We start from the raw sequence: 17,455 nt of genomic DNA, 5'->3' as shown, positions 1-17,455 counted from the left end.
AAGTTAAATAACAGTAAATTAAAATATTGCTATCAAATGCCAACCAATTCAATCCTGAAGCAAAATGTTTACCATTACAGAATCAGAGGTCCTCAGAAACTCAAATCAGGCCTCTCACACCTCCAAACAGTGAACGAGAACTTATCTGGCTAACTTAATTTTCAGAAGTTGCTTGATTTTAGTAATGGGGGGAGGGCCACCCATTTTTTAAAAATGATTATATTTCACTTACGCAACCCCCCCCCCCTTCCAGAATGGTCCACATGGACCACCAGTTTATAATGTGGCATTTTATCTATCCTGGCTCTAGTCTGTTCGTACCCCATTAGTGGAGTAACAAACAAAATTCGGAAAATTCAACATGAAGAGCTTGGCAAGTTATTTTGCAAAGCGAACTTGACACTCAAACATAAATGGTTAAAATGTTTTCCCGCTATAACATGCTTTTTCTCAAGGAAGTCTGGTTAATTCAGCAGAACTGCTACTCAACTCCCCTAAACCTCGCCCAAGCAAAGAGAAAAGAAAGAATTAGTAATAAAAACGCCAATACGAAAGTTTCCTTGAGTGTTCTTCTGAAAAAGGAAGGATCCATCGAAAGTACCTGTTAAATGTAATGCGTTTTAAAATGTTTCTCCTGGAAACCAAGTACGTCGGCTGAGCTGGGCTTTGTGTGTGTGTGTGTGTGTGTGTGTGTGTGTGTGTGTGTAGGAAATGACCCTGCTCTGAACTCTATGCTGAGCAAGTAAAACGCTGGTGAATTATCGATCGGCCGTGGGAATCGGATCTCTCTGGGTCTTCCCTCCTCTACTACTTCCCAGCAGGAACGGAGCGCCGAGGTCCCTTAACTCCAGGACTAAGCATTTCAGTCACCTCTCGGGCACTCTCCCCTCGGCCCCCACCCCGCCTCACCTGGGATGCTGACGCAGGTGAACGCTTCTTTTAATAATCCCACCCTGACAGATGGACGACCTGCCGTGTGCTAACTGCTGCGAAACGGCCGTCCGAACGCGCTTTCAATTGAACGAGACTCTGAACCCAAGTGTTAAATTAAATTGCCTTGGACTGATCCCCCCCCCCCCCCCCACACACACACACCAAATCCATTCTTTGAGAGGTTAGAGCAGCAGAACTGGGTGCATCTGCATTTACAACACACACACACACACACACACACACACACACACACCCTTGTCTCCGGGATTTTCTTAAGCACATGTAGACCAAAGTGCTGACCCACAGAGCCACACAGGCGTCACGGCGGGTACCCACCGCCTCACGCCCGACTGCCCCGAAGAGTCTGAGAGAGGGCAAAAAACAAAAAACAAAACAAAACAAAAAGCTGAAGCGAGGGCTTCGCGTCAGGTTCAGGGTTTGTCCCCCTAAGTTTCCAGTGCACGTCACGCTCCCGCAGCCGGAGCCTCCACAGAGGGCAAAGAAAGAAAAGGGGCGGGGAGCGGGGGGTTCTGCGGGCAGGAGCCCCGACGGGCGCCCGTTCCGGACGCCGATTTCCCCCTCGTTTCCCTGCCCCCCCGCCCCCCCCCCGGACGGGCCCGCGGACTCCCTCCCCCCCTGCCCCCCCGCGGGCCGGGAACAATGCCTCGGCCGGGCCCCCCGCCCCCCGCCGCCCGCCACTCACCACCCAGGTCAGCGCCCCGTTGCCGCCGGCTCCCGCGCCGCCGCCGCCCGCCTTGGCCATGGCGGGTGCCTCCGCTCACAGGCCCCGAGGCCGCGGCCGCCGCCGCCGCTCCCGCCTCCCTGCCGGCCGCCGGGCCCTCTGCGCCGCACCGACCGCTCCGCCCGCCGTGCTCCTAGCGGCGCCGCCCCCCGCGCCCCATCGCCGAGACCCGGGACGCACGCCCGGCCGAGCCCGCCGAGGAGGCCGCGCCGCCCGGCGCCCTCAAACTCGAGGCGCGGCGGCCGCGTCGCCCGGGCCTAGGCTGCCGCCGAGAAGAGGGGGAGGAGAAGGAAGCGGGAGGCCGGCGGCGGTAGAGCGGCGGCGCTTCCTCCTCGCCCGCCCGCCCGCCCGCCCGCGGGCGCCGCAGCAGGCCGGGCCGAGCCGGGGGTGCGCTCGCCGAGCGCCGCCGAGAGCCCCGGGGCGTCCAGACGTGGCGCGGACGCAAAGCGCCTCGTCCTTCCCTCGCGCTCGGCGAGGCCCGGCCGCCGCCGGGGTCGCCGGAGCCGCCGCCGCCTCCGCCGCCGCCTCCAAGGCCGCCGCCGCCTCCAAGGCCGCCGCCGTCGGCCGCGCCGCACCCCCGGCTTCCTCACATCCACACACCGACAGGGACAATAAACAGAGCCGCCGCCGCCGCGGTCGCCTCCCTCCTGTCCGGCATAACACGGCGCACACACATTCGCACACCGGGGAGGGCGGGCGGGGGGGAGGGCGCGGCGGCCGCCCCGCTGTCAGTCAGCGCCTCGGCGCCCAATCGGGGCCCTCTCGCCGCAGCCCCTCGGCCAATCCCAAAATTCCAAGCCCCCGGAGGGGCGGGGCCCGAGGGGGAAACGTCATTGCGGGTAGCAACCGAAGGGAAGACTTGGGGTTTTTTTGTTTGTGTGTGTGTGTGTGTGTGGGGGGGGGTTTGCACTTGAGGGGAGAGCAGGGGCCGCTGTCAGGGGTCCCTTGAGGGCGGCCGAAGGAAAGGGTCGCGTGGGCCTCGGCTCGGTGGTAACCCTCCGAGCGTGCTGTTTACTCTGAGCCCTGCCGGCGAGGCCGAGGCATTTCTCCGCCCGGGGCCGCGGCGGGGGGGCGGGGTGGGGAGGAGGCAGAGAAGGAGGGGTGGCAGGAAGAAGCCGAGGGCAGTCCCAAAGGGAAAGTATTTTTAAAGAGCGGTTGTAAACCGCAGGCAAGACGTTGTCGATCACTGGTGCAAGGAGGGCCCTGTGACCCCGGCTCCCCGCGGCCCCAGGCGGACGCTGCTGTCCAAAGAGTCCTTGCTCAGACCTTCCCCTCCTCCTCCCTCTCCTTCCCTCCCCGGTCGTCCCCTCACCCTCAAATGGGATCAGGGCGGTTAAAAGGGAGCTGCGTTTAAGGAACCCGAAGGACAAGGGATGCCCAGGGAACGTTCCCGGGAAGGAATGCGGGGTGGGCGCAGGGTTCCTTCTCTGCTCTTTGTTGACCTTTCTCTCTCCTCTCTGAACAATGCGGATTTGCCGCTGTCACTTTGCATTCTCCGGTGTCCAGCTACCTCTACGAGGGCTTGCTTAATTTCTTTTTCTTTTTTTTTAAAAAAAAAAAAAAAACTGCTTTCAGTGGAATTTTTAAATGCCCACGAAGGAATCATTTCATTCACATTAAAGCTTTCTAAGAATGAGAATTACCCATAGAGCCGCACCAAAGTCTTTTGGCAGATGGAAGAAGGCTTCACCTCACCCTGCTTTTCAGTGGAATTCCGTTCAACAAGTATTGATTGGATGCACACTCTGCCACTCTGTGCCAGGCTCCGCGATGGGTCCAAAATAAAAACAGGGCCCCTGATTCCAAAGTCATTTATAATGCGGCTGGTGAGACAGTCTAAAAGGGAGTGACTGTCACTAAAACGAGCACTTGAGGGCATGAATTGCCACCAAAGAGCTATAACAAGAGAGCTTTTTTAAAAAAAAAAAAAAAAGATAAAAGCCCTATTGCTGCTTTGTGGAAAAGGTGTTTTTGTGAACTTCTCTTCCCACTGTGCATTTCCTCTCAAGGGAAAACAAAAATGTCTCAGGTCACATATTTTAACTGCCTGCTGAGTCCAGAGAGGTGGGGAACTCTGAAACATGGAAATAATTTAAACAGTTTTTCTTAATTAGCTCTCTAGTGGCCATGTAATTCTGGCATCTTTGGGACTTGGGTTTAGAACAGTGAAGCCTTTCTTTACCTTGAACTTGAGGTGCAAGCTTGTAAATCAGACAGACCAGGGCTAATCTGGGCTCTGAACCTGACCAACTAAGTATTCGTGTGCCTTGTTATTGGACTTCTCTGAGCCTGTCTGTGCCTTGTTAAAATGAGGATTTTTGCTCTTTTGCTAACTGTGACTTTACACTTCAAAGTAAACATCTATTTTATAAGTTTGAAATGGGCAAGTAATTTTAAAAGTTGTGAGGTTTTTTTTTATAAAGATATATGCATTAAGTAGAAGCCAAGCTATAAAATATGTAACCGTCTCCTTTTTTGAACTTTAGTTTTCAGAGCTCTTCAGCCTCAGATTTTGAGTGAACAAAACAATATACTCAAAACTCAGACTAATTCATGGAAATTCATGTTTATCTTTTCACTTGCCTCATAGGTAAAGCACTGAGCCTTTTGCCTCCTAAGGGTGAAGACACCGTGGTAAAGGTAACATTTTATTCTTATGAAAATACTGACTTACCTAAAAGAATCACAAATAAAATAGTTGCGTACACATGCAAATCAACAACTTAAAGCAGATATTCATGAAGAATGGGAGAAAGTATCTAGATCAAAAGTATCTCAGCTCCTGAAGAACTGTTTTGTTTAACTGAGTGCAACAGACTTAATATTAAGTTAAATATTGCGTCTTTACAATAAAATTGATTATGCCCAACTTGAGCACAGCTTTCTCTTCTGGGGCTTTGTACATAAATACTTTGCATTTATGTACAGAGTGATTATGGCAATAACTGCCACATTAAGAAGCTTCTTTGATCAGGTTTGTCTTGTTTGGAATTCTACTTTATGCAATATATGCATGTTACACTTAAAGACTTAATTTTTACCCCATAGCAAATACCAGCCAAAATAAAAAATTGTAGAAATCAAAAATAAAGGCCTTTAACCAAACTTTTTGAGTAGCTTCCATGAGAGCTTATCCTAAGTACTTAAGAATTTTTAATTTTAGATTTTACATTTCCCTATTATATTCATTTGTGGCCTACAATAAACCCAATAAATGGTTGTCCAGGTGATATTGTCCAGGTACTAAATGTTGTGAATGTAATTTAGCATGATTGTATTGCTTTAGAAGTGAACTTAAGGGATCCCTGGGTGGCGCAGCGGTTTGGCGCCTGCCTTTGGCCCAGGCGCGATCCTGGAGACCCGGGATCGAATCCCACGTCGGGCTCCCGGTGCATGGAGCCTGCTTCTCCCTCTGCCTGTGTCTCTGCGCCTCTGTCTCTCTCTCTGTGACTATCATGAATAATTTAAAAAAAAAAAATAGAAGTGAACTTAAGGTAAAGAAGAAAGCTACCATCAATATAGCTTTTGGGATTTCAGCATTTCTATAATAAATATAATAGATTATGAACTGATTTTCAAAAGTATGTGATTGCTCCAAATATTTTATATTTTTACTTTTAAAAAGGTACTTTAGGGATGCCTGGGTGGCTCAGTCAGTTAAGTGTCAGACTCCTGGTTTCCACTCAGGTCATGATCTCAGGGTTGTGAGATTGAGCCCTTATGTTGGGCTCTGTGCTAAGTGGGGAGTCTGCTTGAGATTCTCTCTCTCTGCACGTCCCCCTGCCCCACCTCTAAAATAAACCTAAAAAAAAAAGTTAAGGGTACTTAAGAACCAAAAGTAATAAATGTTTATGAATGGATGAAGATATCGACAATCACCACATTCCTGTGTATTATCACCACTGAGAAGACAGATAAAGGCTAAAGGTCTCCAATTTCTAATCTATAATAAATATAGGATGTTTGTTTTGTTTGACTTTTTTTGGTTTGGAGGAGTTTGATTGGTTTTGGCCAATCCTGTCAGCATCTGCTGATCCTCTGGTGAGGTCTCTAATTACTTACACAGACAGAAGGGACATTTTCAGTTATTGTACATAATATAGGTCAGCAATAATTCAGGGCTCTTAAGTACTCTACTGAATTATATAATATGGAGAATATAATTAGCATGCACCTTAGTTAAAAAGGCTTTAAGAGGGATTTGGGAAAAAATTGCGACTTCCAAAGAAGCATTTTGTTCCAAGAAAACCCTGCTTTGGAGGACATTAGATGCCATCATTTACATAATCTTCACCAAAAGAATATTATAGGATCCTAGCATGTGTATTGCAAAGTTGCATTTAAAGTATGGTTGCCCAGAGGCATCTGATTCAGTTACTCAGTAGACTTAGAAGACTCAGATCAAAAGAAAGAAGATAAAAGTGGCTTTCCTAACTGAACTGTTTCCATTTCAGAAGAGCTGGGAACTCTAAAGCTAGAGTTGCCAAGTTGTTTTCATTCTGTAGTATATTTAAAAACTTATTGTCATAGGTGAGGGGAACCCAGGAAGTATAAGGAATAGCTACACCAGAAGAATCTAAGATATAAAGCCTACAAGTTAAAGGAGTATCTGAAACAGAACAAAAGAAGTACCTGCAAGTTACCTAAGGTGATAAGTAAATTCAGAACTTTGAAAAGATCTTTAGTGTACCAATTAACAACAAAAATGCAATTTTCCCCTATTTCCAAAATACTTAAGCACAGATCAGCCCAGATATCTTATGTCACTGATATCTGTGTCTATTAATTTTCTTTTTTTTGCTTTGAGAGTGCTGTCTGAACGTGGAAAGATCTAGAAGGTTCAAGAATGCTGATTCGTTAAGAGATAGATTTCTGGTTTAAATATTCTTTGAGAAAACTGAAAGAACAAGACCAGTCTATTCAGTCAAGGGTCTACTATACAGTGTTAGCTAAGCCTAGAATGTATCTCGCTTGTAGTAGGTAGGTGTTCAATAACTACTCAAAGAATGAATTTGAGGCATATCAAGAAATTCCCTGAAGCAAAATATCACCATAAAGGATGGTCCTAAAACTTGGTCAGGATCCTTAAGTCTTTTGTTTTTTCAAGTGTTCTTGGTTGAATACCAGAGAGAGTAAAGTACCTTAAATTTTAAGTTAACATTATCAAGAACTGGTTGAAGCATTGTTCCTTTTGGAGAATGAAAAACAAGATGGTGTGAGGAGAGAAAGAAGAGGTTATGGTACCAGCAGAAAGAATTGGGGGTGGGGGAAGTCAGAGTGATCACAAAAGCATCCAATTGTGGAAACTGAGTGGAGAAATAAAGACATTTTGGCTATGGAGGTAGATCAGTTGTAGCCTTGTCAATGCTTACACTTCATTTCATCAAAGAAGGAAACCCCATTTATTGAGAACCCTGCTGTCTTTGGTACGGGGCAGGCGCTTTCACAAATATCAGCTTAACTAAATTCCAATAACCTAAAAGAGATACTATCATTCTTATTTCATAGTCAAGGAAATTAAATGTCATAGAAAGTCACAGAACGAAGTAAGTGGTGGAACTGAAACTCAAACCCAAGTCTCTTACTCTGAACCACACCCTTTTGTAACACTGCCAAGTTGGCTAACACACTTGGCAATATAGCATATCTGGCAGTGTGTTAGAAACTTGGCAATACTGGAGAATAATTCTGGCCCTTAGTAAAACTCTTTGGTTGTCAAATTTTATTTTTGGACTAGGGTGACAAGTATCTATGATTTGCATGACCAACTAGAAGTTCTCTTTGAAACCAGCCTGAAACTGCTTGGTCTTACCTTCTTACAAAATAAGTTGGTTTTTGGAGTCCAAAGGATCACTGGGATGCCTGGGCGGCTCAGTGGTTGAACATCTGCCTTTGGCTCAGGATGTGATCCTAGATTCCTGGGATCGAGTCCCACATCGGGCTCCTTGCATGGAACCTGCTTCTTCCTCTGCCTGTGTTTCTGCCTCTTTCTCTGTGTCTCTCATGAATAAATAAATAAAAATTAAAAAAAAAAAACCCACAAAGTGTCATCAAAGGAAACCTGAGGCCCCACATGCTGTGGGTTCTGTGACAGCTATAGGATTTTAAACCTTCTTATCTAGGGGATGCCTAGGTGGCTCGGTGGTTGAGCGTCTGCCTTTGGCTCAGGGTGTAATCCCAGATTCTCGGGTTCGAGTACTACATCGGGCTCCTTGCATAGAGCCTGCTTCTCCCTCTGCCTGTGTCTCTGCCTCTCTCTGTGTCTCTCATGAATAAATAAATAAAATCTTCAAATAAATGAATAAATAAATAAACCTTCTCATCTAAACCCAGTATAATGATTGTCATATTCCTCAAAATAGCTAACTTTCCAATATAGGAGGAAAAACAGAAAAGTACCATGGGATTAGGCTCTTAGATTGATATTTTGGATAATTTCTGATTCACTGACAGCAGCATAAAAATTCTTAAAGTATTCAGTCACATGGGGAAGACTTGTTTGTGGACACTACTTCTTCTATTATAAGGATCATTTGCTTTATTGTAATCTACTTTTACGCATTACATTTCTGGACCTTTTTCAAATAATGTTTGTCTCCCTGAGGTAAAAAGGGATATTTTGGAAATTAAAGTCCCAGAAACCAGGCACTCTATATTATACAATCCCCACGCATACAGGATTCAGAAAACACGTTAGCATTTTAAAATCTGAGCAATCTTGTGGTGAACAAGTCATACTTAACCTTGAAACTACTTTCAGGAATATCTATTAGCATCCTTGGAATTTATGGCTTAATAAAAAGACTGGGAAATATTGCCACTTTTTATGTTATTTCTGTTATCACAACACATTTATTTTACAAATTTAAAAGGTAGAAATAAATATAAAGCAAAGAAACAAAATGACCCATAATTCCACCACCAAGATCTTTACTATTAACAATTTGGTGAATAGCTTTCCACCAAAACAAATAACATACATTCAAAAACATATACTTTTTTTTAAGGGAGCAATAGGCTCTAGCAAGTTACTTAAAATTTAAAAATGAGTTCTATCCACCAGAAGAGCTAAAATTAAAATACTGTTGGTGAGGATGTGGAACAAGAGAAACACTCATATACTGCTGGTAGCACATAGCTTAGTAAAAAACCACTCTAGAAAACTGTTTAGTAGCAGTTGCTAAAGCTAAAAACTCATATAGAATATGAGCCAAAAAGGCCACTCCTAGGTAGGTGCAGGTAGAAACACATACTTATGGTGCATGTGGTCAGCTCAGTTGGTTAAGTGTCTGCCTTTGACTGGGATCATGATTCCAGGGTCCTGGGATCAAGCCCCAGCCCCACATTGAGCTCCCTGCTCAAAGGAGAGCCTACTTCTCCCTCTCTCTCTGCCACCCCCTCTGTAGCTCCCCCTTGTTTGTCCTCTCTCACTTTCTTTCTCAAACAAATAAGGAAATAAAATCTTTTTTTAAAAAAATAAAAAGAAATTTTAAAAAAGAAATGCATACTTATATATATATATACACCAAAGATATATATAAGATGCACAGTGCAACAAAATTCATTGTACCCTCAAATTAGAAAATCCAAATATCCATCAGTGATAGAATGGTTATGTTGTATATGCATAGAATGAACTACTGTTTAGCAATGAAAATGAGTGATCTGCTACACTTAACACATAGAAATTTCTCCAGTATAAGGTAAAGAAGTCAAACAGAAAAGACTATGTACTGTGTGATTCCCTTTCTATAAAGTTTAGAAACAGCAAAACTAATCTATGATGTTAGAAGTCAGGATGTGGTTACCCGTGGGAGGAGGATTCTGGGTACCAGTAATTTTTACTCTTTGAACTACGTGGTGAATACATGATTCTGTTCATTTTGAAAATTCATCCAGCTGTACACTTTTCTATATGAATATTATGCTTTGATTCAAAAGTTTACTTTAAAAAACACTATCACGAACACTTGACAAGAAAGGATAAGTGCATGGAAAGACCGATTCGATGCCTCTGAGGTCATCAGTAATTAGAAGATTTGTAGTCTGAATGTGAAATAGTAGGGATACCCTTATGTATTTCATGACTGTATTCCCTTTTCTATGTGCACAAAATGACATGAGATTGAAGAGTTATTTTAATAAGCACAAGATGAAACTTACGTAATTTTTAAAAAACTAATGAATGCCGCTACATCCGAAGTTCTGCAAAATCATAAATGAAAATCTCTTAACTACTGTATTTACCTGCACACCTTCACTTCCTAAACTAACTCCTTCAATTTTCAAGAAAAAAAATATAGACTTTTTCTAGTAACAAACAATAACTGTAACTATTATTTTTTGGCACTTACTATATATTGGCATTTGGCTGACATTTCACTTGCATTATCTACTTACATTAGTCCTCATGAGAACTGCATGGGTTTGGAATTTATTTTTAAAAGTTATCAAAATTATAAATGTAATACCTTCTGGTTGTAAAATCCATTGAAAATGTGTTGAGTAAGAAATGCAAACAGTCCTTAACATGTCTTTTCCCCATAAATGTCACTGGTAAGAAGCTGGTGTGCATCCTTCCAGATCTTTTTCTTTTTCTTTTTTTTTTAAGATTTTATTTATTCATAAGAGACACAGAGAGAGAGGCAGAGACACAGGCAGAGGGAAAAGCAGTCTCCCCAAGGGGAATCCAGTGTGGGACTTGATCCCAGAACCCCTGGATCACGACCTGAGCCAAAGGCAGATGTTCAACCACTGAGCCACCCAGGTGCCCCCAAATCTTTTATATCTATGTAGAAACCCACATAGGCACACAGAAGAGAGATCATTTATTAATGGCATTGTATTATAAACACAACTCTGTGAGTTGCTTTACCTACCTTAACTATGTATCTTGGAAATCTTTCTATGTCTGTCCATAGATCATCTCATTCTTTTAATGACTATAGTAATTATTTAACCATTTTACTATAAACAGGATTTTTCAGTCTCATTATAAGCAGGTACTCAGCCAAGAGTACTATTGACTTTTTGAACTGGAATATTCTTTCGAGGCCTGTCATATGCATTTTGAGATGTTTATTAGCGTTCCTGGTCTCTACCCACTAGAAGACAGAAACATCCCACTTCTCCCCAACTCATCCACCTCCCCACCCACCCCTACGGGAACAAAAATGTCTCCAGATATTTTGTCCTCTGGAAGACAAAATCCTTCCTTCCTACCACTGTCAAGAAATAATTAGTAGAGAAGGATATTTATGTCATTATTTTCAAAAATGTCAAATGGATTTGCCAAATATCCGTATTGCTTATTATAAACCACATTTTACAGATGAACAAATGGAGGTGAGAAAGGTTGATATGCCCAAGGTTGATATGATACATTGTGCTGCTATAAGTAGTAAAGATATGAACTCAATTCTGTCTCCTCCAGATTGTATGATTTTAATCTCCCTCCAAATGCTACTATAATTTTACTACCCAGGAGGTTGTTTTAGGGACCACTCTAAAGGAAATAATCAGAACGGTAATATCACTACTTGTTGAGAAAAGATATTAAAAATATCTTATTTCTGATAAACATTCTTCAGCTTCTTTTGAAAGAACCAAGAGTTAAAACTTTTCTGTTTTCTAAAGGTATCCATTGCAGGATAAGTGATTTGTAATCGACACTTAAATTAAGAAAACCTTATGAATTTTTAAACAGATAGCTAATATAGTATCACCAGAGGTAATGTATTTAACAATGATGAAGTAGAGTACCCTGAAAGCTAACCTAGTTTATATTGGTAGTAGGCCTAAAATCGGGATTCTAGATCTTTCTGGACCAGACAACCTTTCTGTCTTTATCGTTCATGAGTACAGATGTGTATCAGGCTCCTTTTGCATATGGTAGCACACTGCTAGCTAGTCCCTTGTACTCCAGATTTCCTCCCCAATGCTGGGTAGACATCTTGTAACACCCAACAACTGATAACAAGGCATATCAAGCAACAGAGGGAAAGTAAAACAAATTCAAAATTAACATAGTTGTTAATATTCAGTACTTACTAAATATCAAGTATTGAAATCAGCTGTTATCTTCTTTCATTCCACAATCTGAGCCCTACTATGTGCCAGATGGGACACCAGATATAGGAGTAAATAGGAGGCAGAGATCATGACTCCATGAAAGGGTGCGAAGGGGGTCCCTGGGTGGCTCAGCGGTGGAGCGTCTGCCTTTAGCTCAGGGCATGATCACAGATTCCCCGGATCGAGTCCTACATTGGGCTCTCATGCATAGAGCCTGCTTCTCCCTCTGCCTGTGTCTCCCTCATATAAACAAAATCTTTAAAAAAGAAAGGGTGTGAAGGACATTAACTAGTTGCTTAAATAACTGATTAGTGGGGGAAAAATAATGAGGGACAGGGGGGAGGGAAGGTTTTCCCAGGAAAATAGGTTGAGGCCTAGGACTAAGCAATAGCATGTGTGAAACTGTCAGGTCGGATGGATCGTGGTATAGTTGAGGAAGTGAGAGTAGACTATGGCCAATCAAGCAGAGTATACAATAGGGATTCTATCTTTGGCCCTAAAAAGTCCATGGAAAACATTGAAGGATTTTTTTTAATATTTTATTTATTTATTTATTCATGAGAGACAGAGAGAGAGGCAGAGACACAGGCAGAGGGAGAAGCAGGCTCCATGCAGGGAGTCCCACGCGGGACTCAATCCGGGGTCTCCAGGATCAGGCCCTGGGCTAAAGGCGGTGCTAAACCACTGAGCCACCTGGGCTGCCCCATTGAAGGATTTTTAGGCTGTGGAGTGTCATGATTACATTTGACATTTCTTAATCTATTTGCTCTAATGTTATTAGTATTATCTCATTCTTACAGAAAAGGGTTTTAGAGACCATGGCTTGGAAATTATACTAACTTGCCTAACACAATACCTTCTTTCATTACTAGGAAAATGAGATAAAATGGGTCAGGGTTATCATTGTCTCCCTCTCACTAACAAGTAATGGTTCCTTCACAGTTTTGGCCTTGACATTTTCCCCTGATGGAGGATTATGGGACCTCTGGTTAAACAATGAATCAAGGCCTTGGAAGCTTAAGAGAGGACATGTTACTATTGATTCTCCGCTTCTATTTTGTTCTTAATTTTCATACCTATGGAATGAAAAGGTCCCTTCCAATAAACAACCTGATGGAGAATAACATGATGAATAAAGAGCTATGGCTAGTAGAGTTCTAGAAACAAAACAAAAAAATTCCCAGTGATTCCAGTATTAGGTTCGGGCAACCACCATTTACAGGCTGTCATTTTAAAAATCTGTCTCTTGGGCGCCTGGGTGGTTCAGTGGCTGAGTCTCTGCCTTTGGCTCAGGGTGTGATCCTGGAGTTTCAGAATCGAGTCCCACATCGGGCTCCCTGTATGGACTTGCTTCTTCCTCTGCCTATGTCTCTGCCTCTCTCTGTGTCTCTCATGAATAAATAAATAAAATCTTTAAAAATAAAATAAATAAATAAAAATCTGTCTCTCTGAACACTTCATCCATAAATTCATGGCTTTCTTCTGTTACTGGTGGTGAAGTAATCTCTATAATAGCTGAGCTGACCCTTCCCAGAGGGTCTCTGACAACCACATAATGATTGCTTCACCTGATTATGGAGATCTGATAATACAGAAGAGTAAAAGCCTGAAGCTCTCTTATTCTATTCCTTGACTGATTTTTTTAATGTTAAATTTTAATCATCAAGTGTCAAGTGTCTCGCCATTACCTCGGTTATGAATTTCTCTCAGGAATTTAACACACTGCAAAATTCTTGCTTTTTAATTAAGTTCTCTCCCACCTTCACTTTTTCCACATTCTCGTTTGTTCAATTGTCTCCAGAAACTGATCTCAAATGATGTTTTTCACAGCTGTTTTTGATTCCTTGGTGTTGGTTTTACAGGTTTTATTCATTAAATCATTTGTTCTGAAGCCGAATTTCTCTGGGTCTCTAGTTTCTTCATCTGTAAAATATAAGGAATTTAGATTCAGTACTCCCTTCTAGCTAAATATTTCTATGATCTGACTCTCACTATTATTCAAATATAAGAGTAGTAATTTGAGATAGATGACCAATGAGTCACATTCTCCCTTTCACAGCTTTGGAGAACCTTCTTTTCTGCAACTTGATACTAAACATTTCATATTTTGCCTACACTGTTGGCGTTTGAAAGTACGAATGCAGCCAGGCTTCTTTCAACAGGACTGAATGAGAGCATCCATTGTTTGCCAGTAAGGCTCAAAAAGCGTAAAATATTCTAGTATAACAATTAGGAGAAAGACCTGCGACTAGATCCATTTTGTGCTTGGTTTTGGCAATGTCAAAAATGCCTTTCCACTGTTTAGAAAATTATTCTGATATCTTGCCCTTTTATTAGGGTATCCTCTTCAAAGGTCATGGGGAAAAAGTCATGATTCTGGGAAATGTCTAGTTTCACCTTATCTCACCATCCAACTTTTTTTCCACTCTGAGAGTTGAGCTAAGAAATATCTTAGCTTTAGGGCTGTTTGGGTCCTGAAAGAGCTAACCATTCATTTTACTTCTCCCAAGAAAAGCCATCTACATTTTCCCTATTCCTTAAAGGCCTCCACATGGACTGGGGAAATTTGTGTTAAATTGATTTGTTCTTACTTCTGAAGCTCTCTTATTCTATTCCTTGACTGATTTTTTTAATGTTAAATTTTAATCATCAGCTTAAAACAAGTCACAAAATCATTTGCTAATAAACCTAAATTGTAGGGAAATCAAGAATTAAAAAAAAATCAATGCCATACCTCCCAGTAACTTGCTATAATTCTATCTTCATATCAACAGATATGTTTGGAGAATTGTTATTTTCAGTACCAAAACCAAAACAAAACAAAAAGAAAAACCCTTCCAAAACCCCAACCATTCTGGAGACTAATAATAAACACTAGCAGCCACATAGTTATGCTTTATTGTTAGGTCTGAATTCTATTGATATTTTCCATCTGTCTAGTCTCCTTGCAGATAGCTTTTCTGTGTCGTCCTCCTACCCCCAACTTCCTAGCATTAGACATAAAGCCAAGAAAGCATCAAATAGCCAAGATTGATGCTTTCCTCTCCCAGACAGTTGGTGATTGATAACCAAGCAGAAGAGGTGTAATTGAATTGGTCATCAGGCAAATATAAGAAAATCAGAAACATTAGGAAAGGATTACCTGTTCAAAATAGAATTCATACCCTCTCATGGCCTCCATGACAAAGTTCCAACATTAATCTAGAAATAATGCCTTTCAGTCCACAGAGGGAACAGAAAAATTGCAAATATCCCTGCTGGAGGTAACTTGTTGGCTCAATATTTTTTTTTGAGATTTTATTTATTTATTCATGAGACACACACACACACAGAGAGAGAGAGAGAGAGAGAGAGAGATTGAGAGGCAGAGACATAGGCAGAGGAAGAAGCAGGCTCCATGCAGGGAGCCTGAGGTGGAACTCAATCCTGGGACTCCGGGATCATGCCCTGGGCTAAAGGCAGACACTCAACTACTGAGCCACCCAGGCATCCTTTGGCTCAATTTTACATTATGCTATGGTTTGAAAGTGAGTGTCCTCCCAAAATTTATCCTAATGTCCAGTGAGATGGTGTTAGGAGTGGGGCCTTTGGAAAGTGGTTAGGCCATAAGGGTGGAGCCCTCCTGAATGAGATTAATGCCTTGGGAGAAGTGAAATTAATGTTCTCATAAAAACTGAATACGGCCCTTGAGGAAAGGGCAAACCAGGGGAGAATGATCTACAAAGCTATAATATTAATATGTATGTTTATGATAAGAAGAAAGACTATAGAACCATTAAATTCTACTCCTGAAATCAATATTATATTAACTAACTAGAATTTAAATAAAAATTTGAAGCAAAACAAAACAAACAAAAAAAAAAGATATACAAATTGTTTCCTACTATCCATTGGTATATCAGGCCATTGAAACTATTTTATACAAGAACTATAGGGCAGCCTGGGTGGCTCAGCGGTTTAGAGCCACCTTCACCCAGGGCATGATCCTGGAAACTCAGGATCCAGTCCCATGTCAGGCTCCTTGCATGGAGCCTGCTTCTCCCTCTGCCTGTGTCTCTGCCTCTGTGTGTGTGTGTGTGTGTCTCTAGGAATAAATAAATAAAATCTTTTTAAAAAGAATAACTTTCAATTAAACTATAAATGAGATTGGGTGGTGATTGACAAGGTGCACTGATGTTCCTCAGAAATAAACTAGTTGCTAAGGTAAATTAATAAGAATTAAAGAAGAAAAGGAAAGAAAAGAGGCCTGACTACGTGAGCACACAGCAAGAAGTTGACAGTCTGCAACCCAGAAGAGAGCTTTCATTAGACACCAGATCTGTCAGTGCCATCATCCTGGGTTTACCAGACTCCAGAACTGTGAGGAACAAATGTTTATTGTTTATAACTCACTCAGTCTCTGGAATTTTGTTATAGCAGCTCAGACAGACTGACACATTACTTTTTCCAGGAAGCTGATTGTGTCAGGACAGACTGGTATTTCTGAGAAAGGAAGGGAATGAGTTACAGGGAAAGCAGATGGAAAGAAAAATGAGGGACATCTGGGTGGCTCAGTGGTTGAGCACCTGCCTTTGGCTCAAGTTGTGACCCTGGGGTCCTGGGATCGAGTCCCACATTGGACTTCCTGCTTCTCTCTCGATCTATGTCTCTGCCTCTCTCTCCGTGTCTCTCATGAATAAACAAAAAGAAGAAGATGAAAGAATAATGTGGAACGCAAATGATAAATTTCCCAGTTCCAAATTTTGCCTGGAGCCAGCTGTGAATGTAGTTCAGATGGGTGGAATACTTGGATCCACTCTTTAAGCAAGGCCCTAGAATGATTAGCACCAGAGTTCAAACTCCAGTTTTCCTTCAAATCAAATTGGAAGGATAGGGATATATATATATATATATATATATATATATATATCTGCTTCTCCCTCTGCCTATGTCTGTGCCTTTCTCTGTGTTTCTCACGAATAAGTAAATAAAATTTAAAGAAATAAAAATAAAATTACTGTGTGCTTATTATTCATCTAATTACTCCCAAAGGCCCCATTCTTCCAAGTCTTAAGTATATTACTCTTATTATCAAGTATTGATATTAACATTTATTAGGAAACCTATTCAGAAAACTTAATCCAAGGGAAAAATTAAAAGGCAGTATTTTACTGGCAAACGTTAAATGTTACTTTCAAAAAGAACTATTTTTACTGGTACCTAATGAAGCTTACAACAACTATCATGAACAACTATTAATAATTACTCTAGGCAAAATTATTAAATAGTTTGATTTTATCTTTTAAGACCTCAGCCACATAAATCCTCTATCTTATCACATCATAAGGATCTGAAAAATCATTTGCATTCAGGATTATGTACTTTAAAATAGACAAAGGTCTTTAGAGGGGGAGGGGCAGAGGAGAGGGAGAGAAAGAATCTCAGGCAGGCTCCACATCCAGTGCAGAGCCCATATGGGGCACAGTCTCACAATCCTGAGATCATGACCTAAACTGAAATCAAGAGTTGGATACTTAATGAACTGAGCCATCCAGGCGCCACTCAGCATTATTTACAATAGCCAAATTATGGAAGCAACCCTAGTGTTCTTCAATAGATGAATGGATAAAGAAGATATGTTGTGTACATACACACACAGAGGAAGATCACTCAGCCATAGACAAGAATAAAATCTTGCTATTTGTAACAACACAGATGGATCTAGTGGTA

At 41.9% G+C, this 17,455-nt stretch overlaps 1 protein-coding gene across 2 annotated transcripts in view; it reads right to left on the bottom strand.

The window, feature by feature from the left end:
- TOP2B (DNA topoisomerase II beta) overlaps nt 1-1,751 on the bottom strand; it is a 59,018-nt gene extending 57,267 nt beyond the window's left edge. The window contains exon 1 of one of the 2 annotated variants that reach the window (XM_038570684.1): nt 1,637-1,751. In XM_038570684.1, coding sequence (XP_038426612.1) covers nt 1,637-1,696 — 60 coding nt within the window. In that variant the 5' untranslated portion in view covers nt 1,697-1,751. The remainder of the gene's footprint in view (nt 1-1,636) is intronic. The other variant, XM_038570683.1, reaches the window with a different exon arrangement.
- Nucleotides 1,752-17,455: the final 15,704 nt, after the last annotated feature.

Source organism: Canis lupus, chromosome 23, assembly GCF_011100685.1.
Source record: "Canis lupus familiaris isolate Mischka breed German Shepherd chromosome 23, alternate assembly UU_Cfam_GSD_1.0, whole genome shotgun sequence".
NCBI lineage: Eukaryota > Metazoa > Chordata > Mammalia > Carnivora > Canidae > Canis > Canis lupus.
The sequence above is the reverse complement of the archived record's forward strand: the minus strand, read 5'-3'. Positions and strand labels throughout refer to the sequence as shown.